We start from the raw sequence: 21,216 nt of genomic DNA, 5'->3' as shown, positions 1-21,216 counted from the left end.
AGCGTAACACGCCGACGACAAATCACAGCGCGGCGGACCATCTGCTGAAACCCGCCGCGCGGTGGAAGGAAAGCGGTTCGAGTCGAGACGTTTTCTCCCTGCAGCTCCGCCGTTAGCAGCTCCGGGGTCAACGGGGCGGACCAGCCGTTAGCCTCAACTCCTCTCTGCGGGTCTGGTTGCGGGGGTGTGTGGGGGGTGGCATCTTGGTAAGGGGCAGGGGGCGGGGGTACACCGAGCAGGGAGACGACTACACGCCGAGAGGAGGGGGCTGGAAGTCTGAGACGCCTCCAGCCTGAAGGGGCCGGCGGTTTGGCCACAGCACCCCGGACTAGCTAGCTTGTACCTGCGCGGCTAAGTGAATGGGATGGAGCCGGGACCGTCTGGCGCTGGTAGGTGTAATTTTTTTTATTTTTTACTTAAATCATTTCAAGTATTATCAATCTGTGTATCCGAGTCGTGGCTGCAGATACATATTGGAGAAACGGAGCTTCAGGATGGCGGGGGGGTGGTGGTGTACGAGGATATCAGCCCTCTTCCGTTGAACCGCAGCGTTCAGGGGGAAGAGATGGAAACGGCTCTCCTCCTGTCTACATCTGCAACAATCATTTTAAATAACGTTATTTAGAAGCACAGACGAGCCCCGCGGAGCGCTGACATTATCCCCGTCCATGTGCGGGGGCAGAGAGGTCGTGGGAATCTCAGTGAAGCCCGCCTTCAGCAGCTGGCTGTGTCCCGCATGTCCCCCCGCATGTCCCCCCGGCATGTCCCGCACAGAACACCGGCCTCCCTCTGCCTGCTGGACCCTCAGGCTGTTTGTTTCATCAGTTTAACCTCAGCACCTTCCTTACAACATAAACACAGTCTCTGGGGGCCTAAGATTTGCACCAAAGTGTGAATTATTTATTTAGGGGAAACTTGATTGTCCTGGGGTTGAAGTGACCTGTCTTATGGGCTGGGAGAGGCAGAAACCTCCCAGATATTTCTATCTTTCTTCTTTTTTTGTTTGTTGTACACTGCAGGCTTGCTTCCCTTTCAGATTTGCAGCCAGTGTTGATTGATGCCAGCTAGAGATGATCTAAATTTGGAAATTTTCTTTGTTGACACAGATGTGTAGGCGAGCAATTAAAGGCAAAACTAGGGAACATTTCCTAATCTGAAGGTTGTGGGTAATTACTGACAGTATTAACCTAGTGTCAGATGTCCTAATCAGGGTCTTCAACCACATTTTAAAAGTAGAAATAAAGTTTTGAATTCTTTGACCCCACATCTCAAACTATCTGTATATATTTTAGGCTGGCTTTCTTCATGCATCTAGGCCAAAGGTTGTAAATCTGATTCTCATGCTTGTTTCTAAACATTGAATTAAATTGAATGGCTTGTTTTTTGTTGTTTTTTTTTTTTTCGATGGGGGAAGGGCCCCTGAGGCCCCTCATTTTAAAGTCTGTTTTTGTGTTTGAAGTGAGACAATTAAGTGTGCTGTTTTCCCCAGATTGATCAGACATGTTTGCTTCATGGTCAGCTGCCAAGGCATAGTTTGGTCGAAGAAACTGATGTCGTTGTTTTTCTTCGTCATGTAGTCGACTTGTGGTGATGAACGCTGGGGTCTTCCAGGAATTGCACCGAGTGGTTCATATTTTTTAAATTTAAGGGGTGTTTCTCTTAAGATGATTTATGTTTGTTCTTTGTAAAATTTTGTTTTAGCCCTCTAACACATTTTATCGCTTGCGACACTAGAGATCTGCTTTTATCTCAAGCTTTATTTATTTACTCTCACCTCTCACGATAGTTTGTGAAAATGTGTTCAGATAATAAAGACTTAACTGATCAACTTTCCCAACTTTCTCTAGGATGTAACTTTTAAAAGCAGTGATTTTTCTGGTCGTGTTCTGTTATTATAAAGACAATATTAAGTCGTGAGTGTTGTCTTGTTGTGATGCTCCACTTTAAGTCTTACCGCCTGGGAGAGATCTCTATTGTGTTGGGATATGTGAGAGCGCTGGCTCCTCTTCTCACCATCTGCCTTCACTGGCACGAGGGAGAAGCGTGCGTCTTTGTGCGCGACTGTGCAACAATCGCAACCGCGCTCGCACGTTCCTCGCACACAAGAGCCCTCTCTTGCTCTGAGAGTATGTGTGGTCACCACATGTCTTGAATCTGTGTTTACTGTGTTTGTCGGAGGTGTGATTCTACACACAGAGGGAACACACAGCAGAGGATCCTTTAGAGTTTTATTTTTTCTTTTTTTTTTGCCCATTGCTCTTTCTTTAGGCTCGGTGAACAAACTGGTTGAGCGTTTAAGTCGAGGAATTCACTCGCACCTGTTAGGACTTTCTTACACTCGGGCACTTCCTCATTATCTGCGGCCGTGGTCGGTGCAGACCCGAAAAAGGCCAAGGTCTCTTCGGCATGACCACAGTGGCACCCAGCCTCCTCCAGGCAGCCCCGCACACACAGATCCCCTTATATCCATGACAATGCTGTGTTGCTGTGGTGTCTCCATGGTGAGGCTGGGAATGCAGAGGGAGGGGGGCCCTGTATCAGTGCGTTCATCGTAGCGAGGGGCACTCCCTCTGTAGTACAGCCGTGTATTTCTGTGTGTGAGATGGAGGAGCAGGGCAGCTGGGGTCTTTGTTGGGATGGAGGAGGGCTTCTCTCTGGGGACCTGAAGGTTAAAGCAGAGGGGCCCTCTTATGCAGGAGTCACAGCTAGGACCCCCTCCACCCCACCCCCCCAACACTTTGTGTCATATGTTTTGACTCAATTACCTTTTTAAAGAAGTGAATCTTTTATGGGCGTTGATATGGAGGTTAGATGACGTGTACAGTTTCAGAGAGAGAGTCCTGCTCTCATGTCAGTGTTAAACATCAACTTGCACTCAAACGGTGTCACATGCAGAAATCTGGTTAAATGTTAAAGCATAAACTCCCCCGTTGGCACCTGCTATTAATATATGACCAAAAGCGAAACGCGTTCAGGTAAACATTACACAGTACAGCGCAAAAGTTTTAGGCAGGTGTGAAAACATGCTGTAAAATAAGAGAACTTCTAATTCTGATTTGTTATTTTTTAGCAGTTTACAAGAGGCAAGGTGAGCTAACAAAAGCAAAATCTACATCTAAACAAAATTTGGTGTGAGCACCCATTGCCAACCTGTAAAAAAGAGGAATGTCTCCTCCGGGCTGGTGATGGGTCTCTGCCCCAACCGGAGGAGTCCAAGTATCTCGGAGTCCTGTTTATAAGTGATGGTAGGATGGAGCAGGAGATGCATCGACAGATTGGAGGCTTGTCCTCAGTAATGAGGACGTTTCTCCTGACTGTCATGGTGAAGAAGGAGCTGAGCTGAAAGGCAAAGCTGGTCATGAAGTAGGGGCATGACCTAAAGAACAAGATCCTGGATGCAAGCGGCTGAAATGGGAGATAAGGTGAGGAGCTCCATCATCTGGGGGGAGCTTGGAGTAGACCCGCTGTTCCTCTGCATCAGAAGGAGCCAGCTGAGGCGGTTCATGCATCTGATTAGCATTCAGGCACATCAGGAGGTTTCCCACTGAGAAGAGATCCCAGGGTGCACCTTGGGATTCCCCAGGAGGAGCTGGAGAGTCCCATCCTGGCCTTGTTGCCTCCATGACCCGACCACAGATAAGTGGCAGAAAATGAATGGATGGACCCTTAGCCTTTGAAGCAGCTTCAGTTCCTACAAGCACACTTGCTCAAAGTCAAGTATTTACTCAGATGATTAACCAATTAAACCAAACAGGTGTTAATGATAACTTTTTTTGTCATATATGTTGGCTGAAACGGTGTCATTATCTGAAATATACGGAAGTGAAGGGGGTTTAAAACTGGGCGAGGACCTGTCCAACTCTGTCACGAAGGTGAGGTTGATGAAGACAGCTTGGTGTCAAACACCATGAGAGGACTGAGCAAAGCAAGAAGATACAAAGTATTTAAACTACAGTAACAAAGTTTCTCCCAGGCAAATGTTTCAGTGCTGTTTGGATTTTCAGTTTAATCTAAAGAAGACAACAGTTGGCGTCCTGTACAGAGTCCTGATGTCAACATCAGGTGTATCTGGGATTTAATGAAGAGACGGAAGGGTTCAAAGACAGAGACCTCCACAGATCTGTGGTCAGTTCTCCGAGACACAACCTTCCTGCAGCGCTTGTTCAAAAGTACCTGAAAGAACTCCCATTAAGACACCAATTATCCATTTGATTTAAATTTCTTTTCTGCTCACTCACTTTGCCCTGTAAAGCAATTAAAAAAAAGAAGTTTTATTTGTAAAATAACTTATTTAAGCAGTTTCTTTACCTCACACCTGCCTGATATTTTTATACAGTATTATATGTAACAAAAACATCAAATAAAACAAAATTAAAATGTTTTGGAAAGTTGAAAACTACAAGTTCTAGTTTATATATGTTTATAATATCCATTTGGTAAAAAAAACATTCCTTTTATTTTATTTTTGCTCACAAAAAAATAAATTATGTACTTCTAAAAGTAAATAATTTATTTAAAAGTTTATTCCTAATGTGATATTTTTACAAAAACGTGACCAGTTGATCAGATTTGTTGAAAGTTTGATCAAAAGTCCAAAGAAAAGTTTAGGCGGTGAAACATTTCAGTACAGAGGATGATTCTTCTAATTTATTCCTTCTCTTCTTCATTCTCTTGTCTTCATTTTTGTCCTGATCTGTTTGTTTGTCTTGTTTTACCCAAACTCCCTTCATCGTCCTGTACTTTCCTTTTTTTAATAATGCACCCTCTGTTTTTCTCTGGCCTCGCACATCTGCTGCACTTCTCTCGACATTGTTTCCTTTCGTTCCTATCCTCCCTCTCCTTCCTGTCCCTGCTGTTGAATCTTGGGGCCACTAATTGGGCTTTATTTTCTCTCTGCCTACATTTCCTTCCTGACTTATGCCCACTTTTGTGGCCCTTTTTCTTCGTTTTCTCTGCTTTGATAATTTACTTTGCCACCTCTTTCTTGTGTTCATTTAACCAACTTTAATGTTCTGCGACTCTTCGTTTTCTTTATTCAATCCCTGTTTGCATTTAACCCCCTTCCCTCCGTTGCCTGTCCTTCTGGATGCCTCCTTGTAATCTGTCTGTCCAGTGCCCTTGGGGGTCTTCCCCCCACCCCTGCAGCAGGTGTTTCATGCCCCCCGCCGGCCAGGCATGGGCACCGTGGGCAAGCCCATCAAACTACTGGCCAACTACTTCGAGGTGGAGATCCCAAAGATGGACGTCTATCACTACGAGGTGGACATTAAGCCTGACAAGTGCCCACGACGAGTCAACAGGTAGGAGAACTTGTGACGGCTTTGGTTACACCTTCAGTTCCAGTTTGTTGTTTAATTTGATGTTGTTGTCAACCCCGGTAATGTTATTAAAGACAAGATCTTTCTGTTGTCCTGTTCAGCTCCTTGTGGTCACTCTTTTACTTCACAGAAACGTGTTGCAGATGTAGCCAAAAGCTAACTTTTAACTTCTGTCTTGGCAGAACCGAGTGCACAGGTAGCAAAGATTCGAAAAGAGCGACCCGCCCACCGCCACCCCTCACGCAAACACGAGCTTTATAAAATCAGGATGTAAAACAAATCACGCAACATGCCCCATAAACACAAAAACTACGAGAAAGTGAATCGAAACAAAAAAAAACAAAAACTAAAATCACAGGAAATCTTGGTAAAGTGCAACTAATGTGTAGTTGAATGGAAAAGAAACGTCCAAAGTTTTTCTTTCTACATGGAATTGACATATTTTATATCATTTCATTAGATTTAGCTGCATATGTGCCACAGTTTGTTGAGAAAGCAATGCTTAAACGAAGCCAGATGTCATTTAAACTATTAAAGAACAGTTCCTTTTTTTCTGCCCTCAAAGTGAGGAATATATGCATATCGGTACTCTGAGTTTGTTCAGTACTCAAGGTGAAGATACCTGAAATATTCAGTTCAGTTCAGCCCTGGATTTTACCAGAGGAATTGGATAAAATGGGCAGACTAAAGGGTAATAATGCTGCGGTTGTAAAATGGGCTTTTTAGTTTAAATGCTTGCAGTCTTCAGGCTTTTCTTCGTGTAACTACTGTCTCTGTGCAGTTTTACTGGTTCAGACCACATTCAGGAACAAAACAAAAAGGATCTGCCATGTTTATGATTTGTCACATTCATTACTTTAATCTCAGCATTAAACAGTACATAAACCTAAATTTCAGTGCTCACCAGGGAAATGTGCTGTCTGCGATGCTGACGTTTGTCATGGCTCCCCAGAGAACCAGCTCCTTTAAAAAATAATAAAAAAAAGCTTTCTTCTGTGCCTTTGATGGTAATTGGCAACCTGGCACTTAATTGGTATGTTTCCTAATATTTGATCCGACAGGATTCATGTTTTTATGGAGGCTTGAATGCTTTCTATGCTTTTATTCCGACACTAACGTGGTGTCAGGCTCGTGACTGTGGTGGCTGTCAACAACATATGATCCCCCATCATGCTCCACAGTTGTCTCATGTGGATTCAAGTATCAGGGCTGGCTGTTAGCAGGACTATAAGACTATTTATTGTCTGTTTGTTTCCAGTAGGCCCACACAGCTTTGACACCAACTGAACGACTCTTCGTTGCTAATTGCCTCGTAACATTAGATGACTGCTGATATTCATTGGAGCTATTTTGATTGGGGCATCTGTTTGAAACCAGATTTTTATTTGCCAACATGATGAAGCTATCAATGTCGTCAATGTATTTGTCGACTAAGAAAATATCTAGTGTGTGTTTCTATCGCAGAGTTATTACTAATCAAAAACATATTTCTGCCATTTAAAGCAGAAATGAGCATGACTGCCTAAACGTCATTCTTTTTTGACCATAAAAAACAAATATTGCTATAACTCAGTTGATTTAGAAAATGTGAGAGATCAGCTTATGAAGCCTCTAAAATACACAAATGAGAGAGTCAATATCTTTAGTTTTCAGTTATAAAACAAAGTTTCAGAAATCCTTAAAAGCTACATATCTAAATAAAATTTCCCTTGAAATTCAGAGGTTTTCCCAGCTTCAGTACATTTTGAATTTGAGACACAAAAGGTTCAAAAATGCATGCAAAGGTTGAGGCCTTTGACCTTTTCTCTTTATAAAGCACTTCTCATCCCCCACACTCAAATGAAGAGCAGGACTTTGAACATTGCCCCTGCTGCCACCTGCACCCTCGCTCTTTTTGTTCCTTTCCCTCCCGCCGTGACCCCGATACACTGCACCCAGCAGCTGTATCCTGCTTGATCAATACTTTTATCATATTAAGAACCCTGTCGCAATAAAGCATCCTGATGGGGAACTGTGGCTTCAATTTCTGTTTTTATTGATTAAAGCCATTTTATGTTTGGTTCCTGCAGAGAGGTGGTGGAGTACATGGTCCAACATTTCAAGCCCCAGCTCTTTGGTGACAGGAAGCCGGTGTATGATGGAAAGAAGAACATTTACACGGTGCTAGCACTTCCTATTGGGAGCGAGAAGGTAAGCGTTTGTGCTGGTTTTATTCCTAGGTTGTCTTTCTCTGTTCTTTGTTCTTTATGTCCTGTCTGCTGTCTCTCCAGGTGGATTTCGAGGTAACCATCCCTGGTGAGGGTAAGGATCGAATCTTTAAGGTGTCCATTCGTTGGCTGGCCAAGGTGTCATGGCGCCTGCTGCAGGAGACTCTGGTCAGCGGGCGGCTGCAGGTCCCCCTCGACTCAGTTCAAGCCCTGGACGTGGCTATGCGTCACTTAGCCTCTATGAGGTAAATCATTTGTTTCTTAGAAACATTTTTACTGACCTAAATATGCACCTGGACTCATATTCCAACACCCTGGCTGTCTGTCAGTTTTGTCATTTGTGTTCAACCTGAGTAACAAGTTGTGATTTTTGGCCTTTTTTTGCCAATAAACTTGACGGCCTTTTGTGCACATTAGCAGGGTTCGTCGAGTTCCTTTTTTCACTTGGGTGACCATCATAGCTTCAGGCATGAGTCACTCCACAAAAGACAATTGTTAGCTGAGACCTGTGTGAAACTGTCAGAACAATGCTGAGTAATAGTTTCACGATAACTCGCTTCAGGACCTGACCGTGTTCAAAAATTCCACATGCAACAGATATCAGTTCAGTGACCGTGTATCCCGTTTCCTAATCAGCATGTCTGAAACTGTCTTATTTATCGATTCCACGTCTCAACTTCTTCCGATAAGGTACACTCCAGTGGGCCGTTCATTCTTCTCCCCACCTGAAGGATACTACCACCCACTGGGTGGGGGGAGGGAAGTATGGTTTGGCTTTCATCAGTCTGTGCGCCCCGCCATGTGGAAGATGATGCTTAACATCGATGGTGAGTCACTGAAGACGAGCTCATCAGTGTGTGAAGTCATTCAGTGATCTCAGTGGCTTTTACTGACACTGCATGAGTACACAGACATGTAAACATGAAGTCTGTGACAAAAAAAGGAATTAAATCATGGCTGACATTCATAAGTGCTTTCTCTGTTTATTTATTTTTTTTTTACTGCTTTTAAATGTAATTCACTTGGGTAATAATTGCTATCATTGTGGCTGAAGTCACAACTTTTATCTGGGAACTTATTCGCTGCTCTCTGTCTCCCTCTAGTGTCCGCCACGGCCTTCTACAAAGCTCAGCCGGTAATTGAGTTCATGTGTGAGGTTTTAGACATTCGCAACATTGATGAGCAGCCTAAAACTCTCACAGACTCACAGAGGGTTCGCTTCACTAAGGAAATTAAAGGTAAGAAAGTTAGTTGTTTTTAAAATAACCCACTGAACATCAGGATGACCCCAAACCAATAAACCTTCTAGCTCTTATCTAAAGTTTATCATTTTCCTTCAACAGAATGCGTTATAAAGCTCATAAGTTCCTACCATTCAGTGATGCGTCTCCTAACTTTATGTTTATCTGAATTTTTTAATTTAACGGGATTACTTTGAATTTTGTCAGCCTTTTGGTTTCAAGTTGTCTTAATTCTTCTCTGTGCCACTGATTGTTTTCAGGCCTGAAGGTGGAGGTGACACACTGCGGACAAATGAAGAGGAAATACCGTGTATGCAATGTCACCAGACGTCCTGCCAGCCACCAGACGTAAATATAAAATAACATGCAGCTTTTATAATCCTATTATCTTCTCTTTTATATTCACAGTGAAATAATTAAACACTAAAAAGAATAGAATATAAAGAGTTTGTTGCTAAAATTCAAGCAGCTTCAGTTGCACAGAAATGTTTTGGTGACATAGAGGATGATGTTTACCAAAATCTGGTGTCGTCGTATTTTGCAATTATTGCCACAAAATAAGGCAGCATAGCTAATATAATTTATCATTTAATTCAGTTTAAAGTCTTATCTAAATGTCATCTAAAGCAATTAAACATTCATACTGACTTTAACTCAGATTAATGGAAAAATTAGAATATGCTGAATGTGAAAAAAACAGACTTATTAATGTGTTTATTGTCCTCTGAAATCCTTTGATAAATGACTCTAATCAGTGCTCACATGCTTCTGCATTCGGTACAGAATTAATAAAATGAATTATAGATCTTCTTTTTTTACATCAGACATAACTTTTGAAAGTAACCCTCACTAAAACCTGCAAATCTGGAGTTGGACAATGACAGATGTTTTTTATCCATTTCTTTCTGCGGACCAGGTTTCCTCTGCAGCTTGAAAGCGGGCAGACAGTAGAATGTACTGTGGCCCAGTACTTCAAGCAGAAGTACAACCTGCAGCTGAAATACCCCCACCTGCCCTGTCTACAAGTGGGACAGGAACAAAAGCACACCTATCTGCCCCTGGAGGTAAGGACGTAGCCAGGGAGGATTCAGTTGTGGTGAATTGGTTATTTAAGCTTTAAAGCTAAGAATATTGAAGTGCTGGCAGAAAGGAAAGCACATCGCCCTCCTCCTTTCATACCAAGATCATTTTATGGTGTGAAATGACAGAGAGGTAGACTTTGTGTCGAAACTTGCACAGTCTCATGCGATATCAGAGCATGTGGTGTGAATAACTTTCAGATACTACATCAAGTTTTAGCACAATATCTGCAAAATTGACTGAATTATAGCTATTTTTGTTAGCTGTGGCAGTCTTCTTCAGTTGGACTGACACCAATGATTATTTTCTGTAAGTTTAATTAAAATCAGTCCAGTGGTTCATGGGATATTTTACTAACAAACAGAGTTGACTCGAACAGTTAGTGTTAAAGTTTTAAACAAATCGTGCTTCATGTGTACCACTTGGAGTATGTGTTGCAAATAACTCTCAGCTATTAGCACACCAAATTTTAGCACAATATCCATACAATTGACTGAATTAAAGCCATTTTTGTGTTTTCTAAGGTCAGTTGGCTGTGGCAGCTATCTGAACTGTATTTGCTCCAAAAGTTAATCAGATATAGAAGTACATCTATGGATTATTTCTTGAAAATTTTATGAAAATTTGTCCAATGGTTCATGAGATATTTCGCTAACAGACAAAGTTGATGATAAAATGCGTAATGGCAAAGATTTTATGCAATTTGTTAGCTCTCAGATTAAATGTTGGCATCAGTTCCAGTTACGTCTGCATGATTTTAGGTTAATATCTATGAAACTGGTTGAGTTACAGCCATTTTTGTGATTTTTAGGGTCAGTTGGCTGTGGCAGCCATCTTGGATTAGGTTGACCCCCAGAAGTTAATCAGTTGTAGATGTACATCCAATAATGTCTTTCTGTCAGTTTCATGAAAATTCATCCAGTTTATTTTGGTAACGCAGACAAAGACATCATCGTTCACCTTCACCTTTTGGCGAGAATAAAAATGTCATGTACACAGAAACCTAAAGCCGTTCTGATGCTTAAACCTCAGTGAATCTCTGGGTTTACTCATTCCAGGTGTGCAACATTGTAGCTGGTCAACGATGCATCAAGAAGCTGACAGATAACCAGACCTCCACGATGATCAAAGCAACAGCTCGCTCTGCACCCGACCGACAAGAGGAGATCAGCAGGCTGGTGAGTTCAAATCTGACGTAACACATGAAACTATATGCACCTGGGATTTATAGTTGGAGGCAGTGAGATCTGAGGCTTTGTTCTTCAATCTCCACAGATGAAAAACGCCAACTTCAACCTGGACCCCTACATCCAGGAGTTTGGGATCAAGGTGAAAGACGATATGGCTGAGGTGACGGGCAGAGTCCTGCCAGCTCCGATTCTGCAGTACGGAGGACGGGTAAACATGGCTCATCTGTCGGCAACGAGCTGTTGCTTTTATGTTGCCAAACATGCAACTGCTCAAAAACAGACAGGTCGACTTACACGGTTGCTTGTGTGGTTCTTTTCCCCCACAGAACCGGGCCATAGCCACCCCCAACCAAGGAGTGTGGGACATGAGGGGGAAGCAGTTTTACAATGGCATCGAGATCAAAGTCTGGGCCATAGCCTGCTTTGCCCCCCAGAAACAGTGCAGAGAGGAGGTGCTGAAGTAAGTGCTAATGAGTAGCAGCAGTCAGGATTATTTTGTTGCTGAAAGGATTAAATGTTTCTTTCACTCCTGACATTCTTTGTCTGCGTTTTAAACTTTGACTTAAATCATTAGATCTACTTTTACTTTAAATGTTCGGTAGAAAATAAACATCCCTCTTCCATGCTTTGCAATGAACCAAACTGTTCAGATTCTCAAAAATCTGCTCTCACGTGAAGCGTTAAATATTTCTGAATGAAGACCGGCTTTCACAAGACTATTTCAAACTAAGTCAGTTATAAATCACAGCCTGCTTTTATTTTATTAAGTGAAATTTGTCCCCACTACGCTGTGGTTTTAACTCAGGAACTTCACAGACCAGCTGCGAAAAATCTCTAAGGATGCTGGGATGCCCATCCAAGGCCAGCCGTGCTTCTGTAAATACGCCCAGGGAGCCGACAGCGTGGAGCCCATGTTCAGACATCTGAAGAACACCTACTCTGGACTGCAGCTCATCATCGTCATCCTGCCTGGAAAAACTCCCGTCTATGGTACTCAGTCCTGTTTTTATCACTTTCTTTTAAATCAGACACACCACTTGTCGCCGTACTGTTATCAAAAGAAAACGTAATGCATGCGGTGGTAAATATGCTTTTAATTCTTTACAGTTTAAAAATGTGCTAATAGATTTTAGAATCAAAGTTCACAGCTTCAACATCTGATCTGTTCTTTTTGCACTTCAATCAGCAGTGTGTTAATAAATGACACACATTAACAGTAGAGGAGGATGTATTTGTGTTGTAGTCACCAAATCACAAACTATTTTCAGAAATGCGCTGCTGTCATGGCATCATTATCAAGTCAGATTACTGAAAACCCAGCATTAAAGGATTACCACTGCGGTCATTAGGCGCTGTGATGTGATCTTTGACTGATTTCCAATCCGTCCCGTCCAGCTGAGGTGAAGCGAGTGGGAGACACTCTCCTCGGCATGGCCACGCAGTGCGTTCAGGTGAAGAACGTGGTAAAGACGTCACCTCAAACCCTCTCCAACCTCTGCCTCAAGATTAACGTAAAGCTGGGAGGCATAAACAACATCCTGGTGCCTCACCAAAGGTACGTTCCTGTTTGAGCTGTATTTTATGTCACACCTTGGTTTTTTTTACATCTAGAGCATCTGAAAAAATCCATTGCTGTATTTTACACAAAACATGGAGCAATCAGGCCCATTATAGCCACATTTTCTTCATGGTTTACTTTTTCTAGTCCTAAAAGTACGACTTGCGATCTGGAGTATTAAAGTTAAACATGTCTATTTTTGTCCGGTGTATTTGAAGCCCTCGCAGGCTTGCTGAGCAACATACTGTCCCGTCTCAGCATTTCTGATTTAATAAGTTCTTTAAGTGACCCTTTGCCTTGATGAGCAAGTCTCAGTTACATCTCCTCCCTCGTGTGTGTCTCCAGGTCAGCAGTGTTTCAGCAGCCAGTTATCTTCCTGGGAGCAGATGTCACACACCCTCCAGCTGGAGATGGCAAGAAGCCCTCCATTACTGCTGTAAGTGTCTGAAATCACACCTTCAATACAAACAATACTGCTGGAACATAAAGACAATGTCAGGAAAAGAAAGGGAAACCCAGCCAGCCGCGTGTCAAATCCAGCTTTCACATTCAACCCGTAGGTTGGAAACACTTAATGAGCTTTTGGCTCTGGTAACTTGTGAATATACTTTATTAGTATTTGTCTTGAAAATAAATAATTGCCCTTGTAATTTTAAAGAAAAAATAGTTTATTCAATAAGTGTTTTGAGTTGGATGCTAAATATGGATTAAATCTGTTTTCTGTAAACCTTTTCAGAGCGGGATAATAAAATATAAATCTGGCGTTTCTACTTCAAACATTTTCAAAGACAGAAGAAAATAATTCAGTGAAATATAACATGTATTTATTATAACTGTAAACTAAAGTGCCCACTCAATGAAACCACAGTTTTGTTTTTTTTTGTTCTGTGTTGGCTGTTGAAATGCCATGGTTGTCAGTGCGCTCCTTTTATAGTCAAATAAAAACAGCACGAACATGTAAATAATGCAAATTATTTCCAGCTCTCATTAAAAATACCAGTTGTGGTTGCTTAGTGACTGTGACTCCGGGCGGCTACTGCACTCTGTAATGCAGGTAAGAAAAGAATGCCAGCGCTATAAATAGCATATCTGAGGGAAAAGAGCTGGAACATTTTAAATTCAAAACAAATCAAACTTTAAAAAAAGGAAAGTTAAGAACTTCAGCTCACATTCAACTTGTGTGTCTATTTAATACTTTTAAATGAAATGAAATGAGTAAAAACGGTTATTTTTGTTTGTGATCGTCTTTGTTTGGCATTTTAATTCATTCATCTCCTTTTAAATAACTAAAAATTAAAAGGAAAATAATTTAAATATTGAATACTATAATATTTTATTGCTGTTCTAATTCAGAAAGATGCCAGAACCATTTCAAAACATTTATATGCTGAGTGTAACTTAATAGTTCAGGCTGAAATGGATTTTAATAAATTTTTTTGTTTTTTTTTTAAAATTCATTATACACGTAGTAAACGGACAGACTTTCTCCGTCTTTTTAACCCACGTCATGAAACAACTCTGTTTTGTTTCGCCCTCAGTACACACCCGAGGCTGACGAAAAGAGGAGTAAGGGTGGAGTCGGTTCAGGATGTAGGGTAACAAATGGCTCATCACTGACTCACATTCAGAAAGGAAATGACGTCAACTCTCGTCTGCGCTTGACCTCAGCTCAGCTGTGGTTGGATGTGTTGTTGCCTAGCAATCGTGACAAATGATTGAGTCAGGCAGAGAGAGGATGGGAGAGGAGAGTGGATAATGTTTGCATCATCCAGCTTAGGAGGACGACTGCTGAAAAAGGATGATTGTAACGTTTTTGACAGGAGAAAAATGCAGTTTTAATGTTGAGTCTCACACTTTTCAGATGCAGCCTTGAAGGTTGGCTATAGGCTATAGAAAAGAGGATAAAGAAATGACTCATGAAAGGACATTATGACTGAAGCAGTTTAAGAGCAAATTTAAGAACTTTTTATCCTTTTTTCCACGTTTTTCTGTTTGATGAGTCAACTTCTTCTATGCCCCTCGATGAGTGTCATGTTCAGTTGTTTTCACACCTGTTCTTCCAGGTGGTAGGCAGTATGGATGCCCATCCCAGCAGATACTGTGCCACAGTACGCGTCCAGAGACCCAGGCAGGAAATCATCGAAGATTTGTCCTACATGGTGCGCGAACTGCTAATCCAGTTCTACAAGTCGACCCGCTTTAAACCCACCAGGATCATTTTCTACAGAGATGGTGTTCCTGAGGGACAGTTGCCACAGGTATGCAGAATAAGGCTGACATAAACTGTTACGCTTTTTATTTGCAGGTTGAGCCCTAATTACAAACCTTTTAATGTGTAGATTCTCCACTATGAGCTCCTGGCGATCAGAGATGCGTGCATAAAGTTGGAGAAAGACTATCAGCCTGGTATCACCTACATCGTGGTACAGAAACGCCACCACACACGCCTCTTCTGTGCTGACAAGTCTGAGAGGGTGCGATTACTAGTTTTTCTTTATTAATAATTTATATTCAATTGTTTTCGGGGAATTGACAATTATTGCTGTTTTCTTTTCCAGATTGGTAAGAGTGGGAACATACCTGCAGGGACTACGGTGGACACCAGCATCACTCATCCCTTTGAGTTTGACTTCTACCTTTGCAGTCATGCAGGCATACAGGTATGAATAACAGAAATATTTTAATGTTTTATAGTCAGTGAAGTTGTTGGAGTTCAGTAAATGCATTTTCCTAATACTCCACTCTGTCACCAGGGTACCAGCCGGCCGTCTCATTACTACGTCTTGTGGGACGACAATCGTTTCACAGCTGATGAGTTGCAGATTTTAACCTACCAGTTGTGCCACACGTATGTTCGTTGCACCCGCTCGGTTTCCATCCCTGCGCCAGCCTACTACGCTCGTCTGGTGGCCTTCCGAGCCCGCTACCATCTGGTGGACAAAGAACATGACAGGTTGGTGTGCTAAAAAAAAGTTTTCTCATAATTGTTGTTTAGAAGTGAAATGTTTAAAACGGATTATATTTATCGAGTAAAATTCTTCATCCTTGTTTGTTTTTAAACTGATCTTGGCAGGGATTTGTTCTGACACGTTACCAACGTCTTTGTTTTAATTATCTGTTAAGTCTAACTGGTTTATACTCAAGTTCTTCTTTTTTTCTGGTGTCTCTTTGCAGTGGAGAGGGCAGTCACGTATCCGGTCAGAGTAACGGCCGGGACCCCCAGGCGCTGGCGAAAGCTGTTCAGATTCACCACGACACTCTGAGGACCATGTACTTCGCCTGAGCCTCGCCAGCCATCATCGCCATCGTTTCCTCCCACCTCATTTCTACCTGAGCGGGCAGGAAGCCCACTCCCACCTCATCCCCATCCCTTATTCCCAACAACTGCCCACTACACATCGTCCGCAGACGTGCCAGTTTGTCACTCAGATCCATGAAACATAACACTCCTCTCCTGTAAACACAGCCAGAATGCATCTTCATGCACTCAAAAGGTTTTTTTTTTGTACTTTTGTTTTTATTACTATCAGGACAGTTGTTTTTTTATGTTGAATTTTTTTTTTTAATGTGGACATTATTATGTAATTTTCTTGTACGCTACCTTCACACTCCTATCTAAGTAAGTATGCAATACGAATGGGAGGAAAAATAGGTGTTTAGAAAAGGAGAAAAAAAAAAGTTTTAAAACTTTTTTTTTAACTGCCACCACAATGCTGCCTCTTTACCCATCCGAAAGCCGGATGCCAGTGTTCCAAGCCCCTTAGCATTGGGGTCCTCCAGAGGGGGGGTACTGAGCACGCACACTTACATGTATGACTTCTTTTAATTTTTTTTTAAACATCGTCATGAAAGACATTCATGTTTTTAATGTTTTCGAATAATGTTTTTTTTTTAAGCAGCCTTGGAGTCTGAGGTATGGTACATTAGCACTTAGCGTTAGCATGTAGGTGCCACCTGTCCTGCACATTCAGAGTTTTAGTCACCTGGTCTTTACATTAGCAGAGACAGAAGAAGGTGTAGCTGTATAGACCCAGGAGAGACATGCTGCTGCACCCTGTCCTTGTTGGCCAGTCCCTAGAGTTTTAGCCTGTAGAGGCAAGCTTAGCGTAACAGTAGAGGGACCATTTGCATAGAGTGTATCAAATATACTTGCACCCCATGCACCTAAACCAGCATTATTAACCAGCCAAAAGTGATGCCAACCAATTAAAAAGGGGCACTTAAGCAGGAAGATTATTTCTGTGTTCATTGCTCTTTAAGGATTTGAGGCACTTTTTGTTTACATATTGATTTTTTTTTTTTTGTACCTCAGAATTATGAACGTCTTTTGGAAGACTTGAACCAAACTACTTTTGAGTTTTACAGTCACACTTTCATTGCTTTTCAGAAATAAGGCAATAGGCAACACTATTTTGTAGATTTGAAAACGGGCAAACGTAGAGTTTGTGATCACTCAAGTGCTGCAAGGCTGAACTCCCGTCCAGCCGTCGACCTTGCTTCGATCATTCTGCACATTCCTACTTGTGTCAGAGGAGATGATGCCACTCCGTGCATCTTACACTTCCATTCACAAAATTCTTTGCATACCTGTACACGCCTAACTTCCACCCGGTTTCACCCACAGCTCTTCCTTCTGCAGGCATTCACTGCTCATAGCCTGGATAATAAAAGCACACATATACGTCCTCTTAGTTTCCTTTTTTTTTTTTTTTAGCATCTAGTGAAAGACAAAGTCATGCACTTGCCCTCCTCATTCCCTTTCAGGCCAAACTATCACTCATTAGCCTTTCTACCACTTTCTTTGTTTGCCATTTGTTTTCACTTTTGGCATTACACACATTCAGCATCCTCTGTCCCAATCCTCTAGTCTGTGTTAGCCAATCCCTATTGGTGCTCTGTGTGCATGGGCATCACAGTTGGGGGATTGCTTATTGGACAGGGAGGGTCTCTATTACTACTCACTAAGCCCTGCCTTCACATCCACTCACTCTCTGGATTTATATATATGGAAAAATGCATGTAATTATTTTTAAATGACTGGATATTCTGAGCCACCTTACTTTGGTTTTCTTAGAGGTAGGAGCCCTGTGCTCACCACTGCCTGTCAATTGTTTTGCCTCGATTGTGTAATGGTGATTGAGACTGATAGTTTTTGTCATTTTAAATATTGTGACTATTATCAGAGTGTATCCTCAAGAGGGCACTGTGGAGACGGTCTCAAAATTCCACCGCAGCTGCCCTTAAAGCGCCTCAAATCTTGTCTGATGGTCGAAACCCCTTAAAGTTGAAAGGGATTTAAAAAGAAAAAAAAAATCAGATGAGTTTGATTTTAAAATCATATTTATGAACTTGCATAATCCAAATGCCTTTGTACACCGGTTTACTGATCCTTCATCGTGTCCAAGGTGATTTGTATATATGAATATATCATATTTACATGTTATATATTTTGGCCCAACACATGCTTGGCCTTTCACAGTTGAGGCCAGTGTTTTACTCCGCATTCTGTACTTAAATACAAGACTGGGGTACCTCCCAGCACCACTAAAACCAGATGCAGTTCTTCACTTACTGAAGTCACAAAAGCACCTTGCAAAGGGGGGGCACAAAAAATGCCATCCCCCTGGAAATGTATCGTGGACACGGGAGAGTCCACTCCTCTCCACACAGCCTCACGGTCTGACTAAGCAATATCGAAGCCACTGATCAATAACAGTCCTTGTCATAGCACTTCCCAATAGATATGAACGAAAGGACACTGAAGCATATTACTTTGGTTGTGTGTGGTAGTATTGGAACTCTGTTGGGGAGGGTTATTTTTTAATAAAAATAAAATTGTTTTTTATTACTTCTGTAGGTTTTTGACTTGTTTGTTCTCTGTTGTGGTGTTTTAGTTAGTTTAGTTCAACTTATTGAAAAGTCACGAAGACTTTTCAATAAGTGATAAACTTAATCCTCACAATTTCTTCCTCACATCGACGGCGAACGTGTTCTTAAATTAACAATTTGGAAGCAAACATTGTGACTGGATGCCGACTATAACGTGCATTTATTTACCTATGTAAACAGCCGAAGTGACTGAAACCAGGTCAGACGTACCGGCTGAGCAAAAGATTTGCAAAAGCTCCCAGATATTTCCTGTACTCTTGAGCGCTGCCTGACTCGTTTGCTCTCTTGTCATCGGCGTTTAGCAGATCGACTCTTACGTTTCCACCTGGATGTCTCCAAGATTCTCCACCTCATTGTTTAATTTTTTTTTTTTTACCTACCCAGACATTAAGTAGGTCGGTCGTGTGACTACAACTTCCTATTCAGCAGTGTGCTTTTGTTTACATTGAGTGCGGACCTGCATTTCAGAATCGCACTGGATATATCTGGAAAAGCTATGGGATTAAACCCTTTCAAACTGCACCATTTGATATCATAGTTCAGGATAACCTTTTCTGTTTGTTTCTCATATTCTGCAGCGAGGACCTTTAAATGAGAGGCTTTAGCTTCAGCCTTGCGCCCTTCCTGTCTACACACAGTTCTAATGCATTATTTCAATCATCGTCCGCTGATTTATTCATAAAGGTAGGATTAATTGTGGCTGGAGGCGGAGTCATTTGTTCTGACGTCTGGCGGCAGAGCCCACCTCTTCCTGTCGGTGTCAGAAAGGCAACTTCACCATATTTAGCTGGCTTACCGAAGCCCTGCAGAGTTCTGTCAACCAGCCTGGAAATCTTGACTCTTATCGGCGGACACAACGCGGGGTTGACATCTTCGTGTCGCCGCCTGGACACAACTTACTGGCGACGACGTCGTCGGAGCACGGTGCCCGAGAAAGGAGCCCGTCTCAACAGCTGCTTCTTTTTTTTTCTTAACGCGATAAAAGTAGCCACCGTCTGTCATCAGTCCCAACTATCAGCCGAGCTAGCCTGCTAGCTAATTACTTTAGCCTCTCCGACGATTTGCGTCCCGGAGTTAAAAGTATTTATGTGGGTTCTGCTCCTGCTCCGGTGTCGGTAGGGATTCATTTGGGCTCTGTGACCCCGCTGGGATGATCTCCTGACAGCTCCTCTCGTCGGTTCCAGACACTTTTCAAAGCCTGGCTAGCTAAGCTAACTTAGCAGGTTTTTTTTTTTTTTACTGCCACAGCAGCCGTGGCACCGAAATCCGATTTCAGACGTTGGCGGTGAGCAAACGGTGGTTCACGGGAGACGTCCGGCACCCTCGGCCGGGGACAGGAGCCCTTGGACAGGACAGGACAGGACAGGACGGGACCAGGACAGTCTGTCTCTGATCGGAGCCGGAGAGGCGCTGTGCTGCCCGGAGGAGACGCCGGAGTTGACGGAGGGAGTATCAGACATTTGACATCTGTGATCCGGGAAGTGAACCGGGCAGGGACCTCATGAATGGAAATCGGAACTACAGGTAATTCATCCTTCGGCGTCTCTGTCCTCTGTCTGTCTCAGTCCTACAAGGAGACATCAGACCTGGGAGTGTGGACATTAAATTATCTTAACCAGCTGATTTTCTGCCATTAAAAAAAAAAGTATATTTAAAAGCTGTGTCCAAATCTGCCAACAAAATAAACAGTAAAATTGATCTTTAGTTTCAGCTTAAAATGGCTGTATTTAAAATTTCAAGTTAAGTTAAATTATCTTTATTAAAATCCACCTTTTTAAGACAATTTGGCTTATTTTAAATTGATCACTCATCTCCAGGTGGTTGTTTAAACTTGCAAATCAAAATGGCAATTTATGTAAACATTTTGTTTCAATCAGGCTAAATTGGGCTAAGCTAATTAATTTAATTGAGTCTTAAAATGTATTTAAATGAAGTGTCATTTGAATTAGATGCTTTGAATGAGCTAAGACAGCACTACCTTGAACCCAAATGTCTATTTCAGCATAAATAATGTGACCTAGTAAAGTATTCAATATGTGTGCAGCTTTTAACTTGAGATGCTTCAGAAATTAATAGTGTGGTTTTAAAAGAAATCCCCAACTTTCTGAGAATTGGCAGGCATAAATAGTCTCAAATCTAGCTAAATATGTCTTTGCTGACAGAAAAACTGCGATGACTCAAACATTTTATTCCACCCACCTGCCTGTCTGACCTTTTTAGAGGCAAGTAAACATACATTGAAATTACAATTACACATTCAATTTCAATTTTGCTTTTTTTTTTTTTTTTTGCTAGTCATTTCAATGTCTTCGCTAATAATCGGCTGACCGATTTTTTTTATTTGGCTAATATTGGCCACTTTAAAAAGAACTGGCAATTGACCATGCCTGATCAATTATCAATTAGGAAAATAAAGATGCAACCAGCTTACTGTAGACCACAATTTAGCTGAACAGTTATTGTTCTATTTTGTTTAATGTAAGATGCATATTGGCAAAAAAGAAAGTAATCTGTGTTGTGTATCGACCGTCTGATATCCTGATATTTAAAAAAAGGGCTGGTTTTAAGTGAATAGGTTGTAGCTGCAAGTCTTAAAAGATTTATCTCAACCTTTTTTCTTTTTTTTTTTTTCTCCTGTATACACAGGTCTAAAAAAAACTCCCTAATTCTTGTTTGCTTATTCACAGCTGTGACCTGATACAAATTTATGTCTCGATCCGGTGATAAACCCAG

At 41.9% G+C, this 21,216-nt stretch overlaps 2 protein-coding genes across 3 annotated transcripts in view; both read left to right on the top strand.

Annotated features, from left to right (window-relative positions):
- The first annotated feature begins 225 nt into the window (after positions 1-225).
- On the top strand, positions 226-18,450 carry ago1 (argonaute RISC component 1). The gene is made up of 19 exons (XM_017423750.3): positions 226-389; positions 5,114-5,300; positions 7,388-7,508; positions 7,589-7,770; positions 8,216-8,352; positions 8,629-8,763; positions 9,027-9,114; positions 9,683-9,830; positions 10,905-11,024; positions 11,122-11,244; positions 11,363-11,496; positions 11,842-12,026; positions 12,432-12,591; positions 12,940-13,030; positions 14,658-14,852; positions 14,934-15,068; positions 15,153-15,254; positions 15,348-15,547; positions 15,769-18,450. The coding sequence occupies exons 1-19, from the start codon at positions 365-367 to the stop codon at positions 15,875-15,877; spliced, it is 2,577 nt and encodes an 858-aa protein (XP_017279239.1). The 5' UTR covers positions 226-364; the 3' UTR covers positions 15,878-18,450.
- A 109-nt stretch (positions 18,451-18,559) lies between these two features.
- The window catches only part of LOC108240358 (protein argonaute-3), a 31,337-nt gene continuing 28,680 nt past the window's right edge, over positions 18,560-21,216 (top strand). The window contains exon 1 of one of the 2 annotated variants that reach the window (XM_017423756.3): positions 18,560-20,007. In XM_017423756.3, coding sequence (XP_017279245.1) covers positions 19,989-20,007 — 19 coding nt within the window. In that variant the 5' untranslated portion in view covers positions 18,560-19,988. The remainder of the gene's footprint in view (positions 20,008-21,216) is intronic. The other variant, XM_017423757.3, reaches the window with a different exon arrangement.

Source organism: Kryptolebias marmoratus, linkage group LG16 (assembly GCF_001649575.2).
Source record: "Kryptolebias marmoratus isolate JLee-2015 linkage group LG16, ASM164957v2, whole genome shotgun sequence".
Taxonomy (NCBI): domain Eukaryota; kingdom Metazoa; phylum Chordata; class Actinopteri; order Cyprinodontiformes; family Rivulidae; genus Kryptolebias; species Kryptolebias marmoratus.
This window is presented reverse-complemented; position numbering and strand designations above follow the sequence as displayed.

What these genes read in the sequence shown, in the direction of transcription:
- ago1 (XM_017423750.3), top strand. Translation starts at nt 365, where the DNA reads ATGGAGCCGGGACCGTCTGGCGCTG. An exon ending in CGTCACTTAGCCTCTATGAG is followed by an intron (nt 7,771 to 8,215) that starts GTAAATCATTTG and finishes TCTTCCGATAAG; the next exon opens with GTACACTCCAGTGGGCCGTT. An exon ending in GTGGACAAAGAACATGACAG is followed by an intron (nt 15,548 to 15,768) that starts GTTGGTGTGCTA and finishes GTCTCTTTGCAG; the next exon opens with TGGAGAGGGCAGTCACGTAT.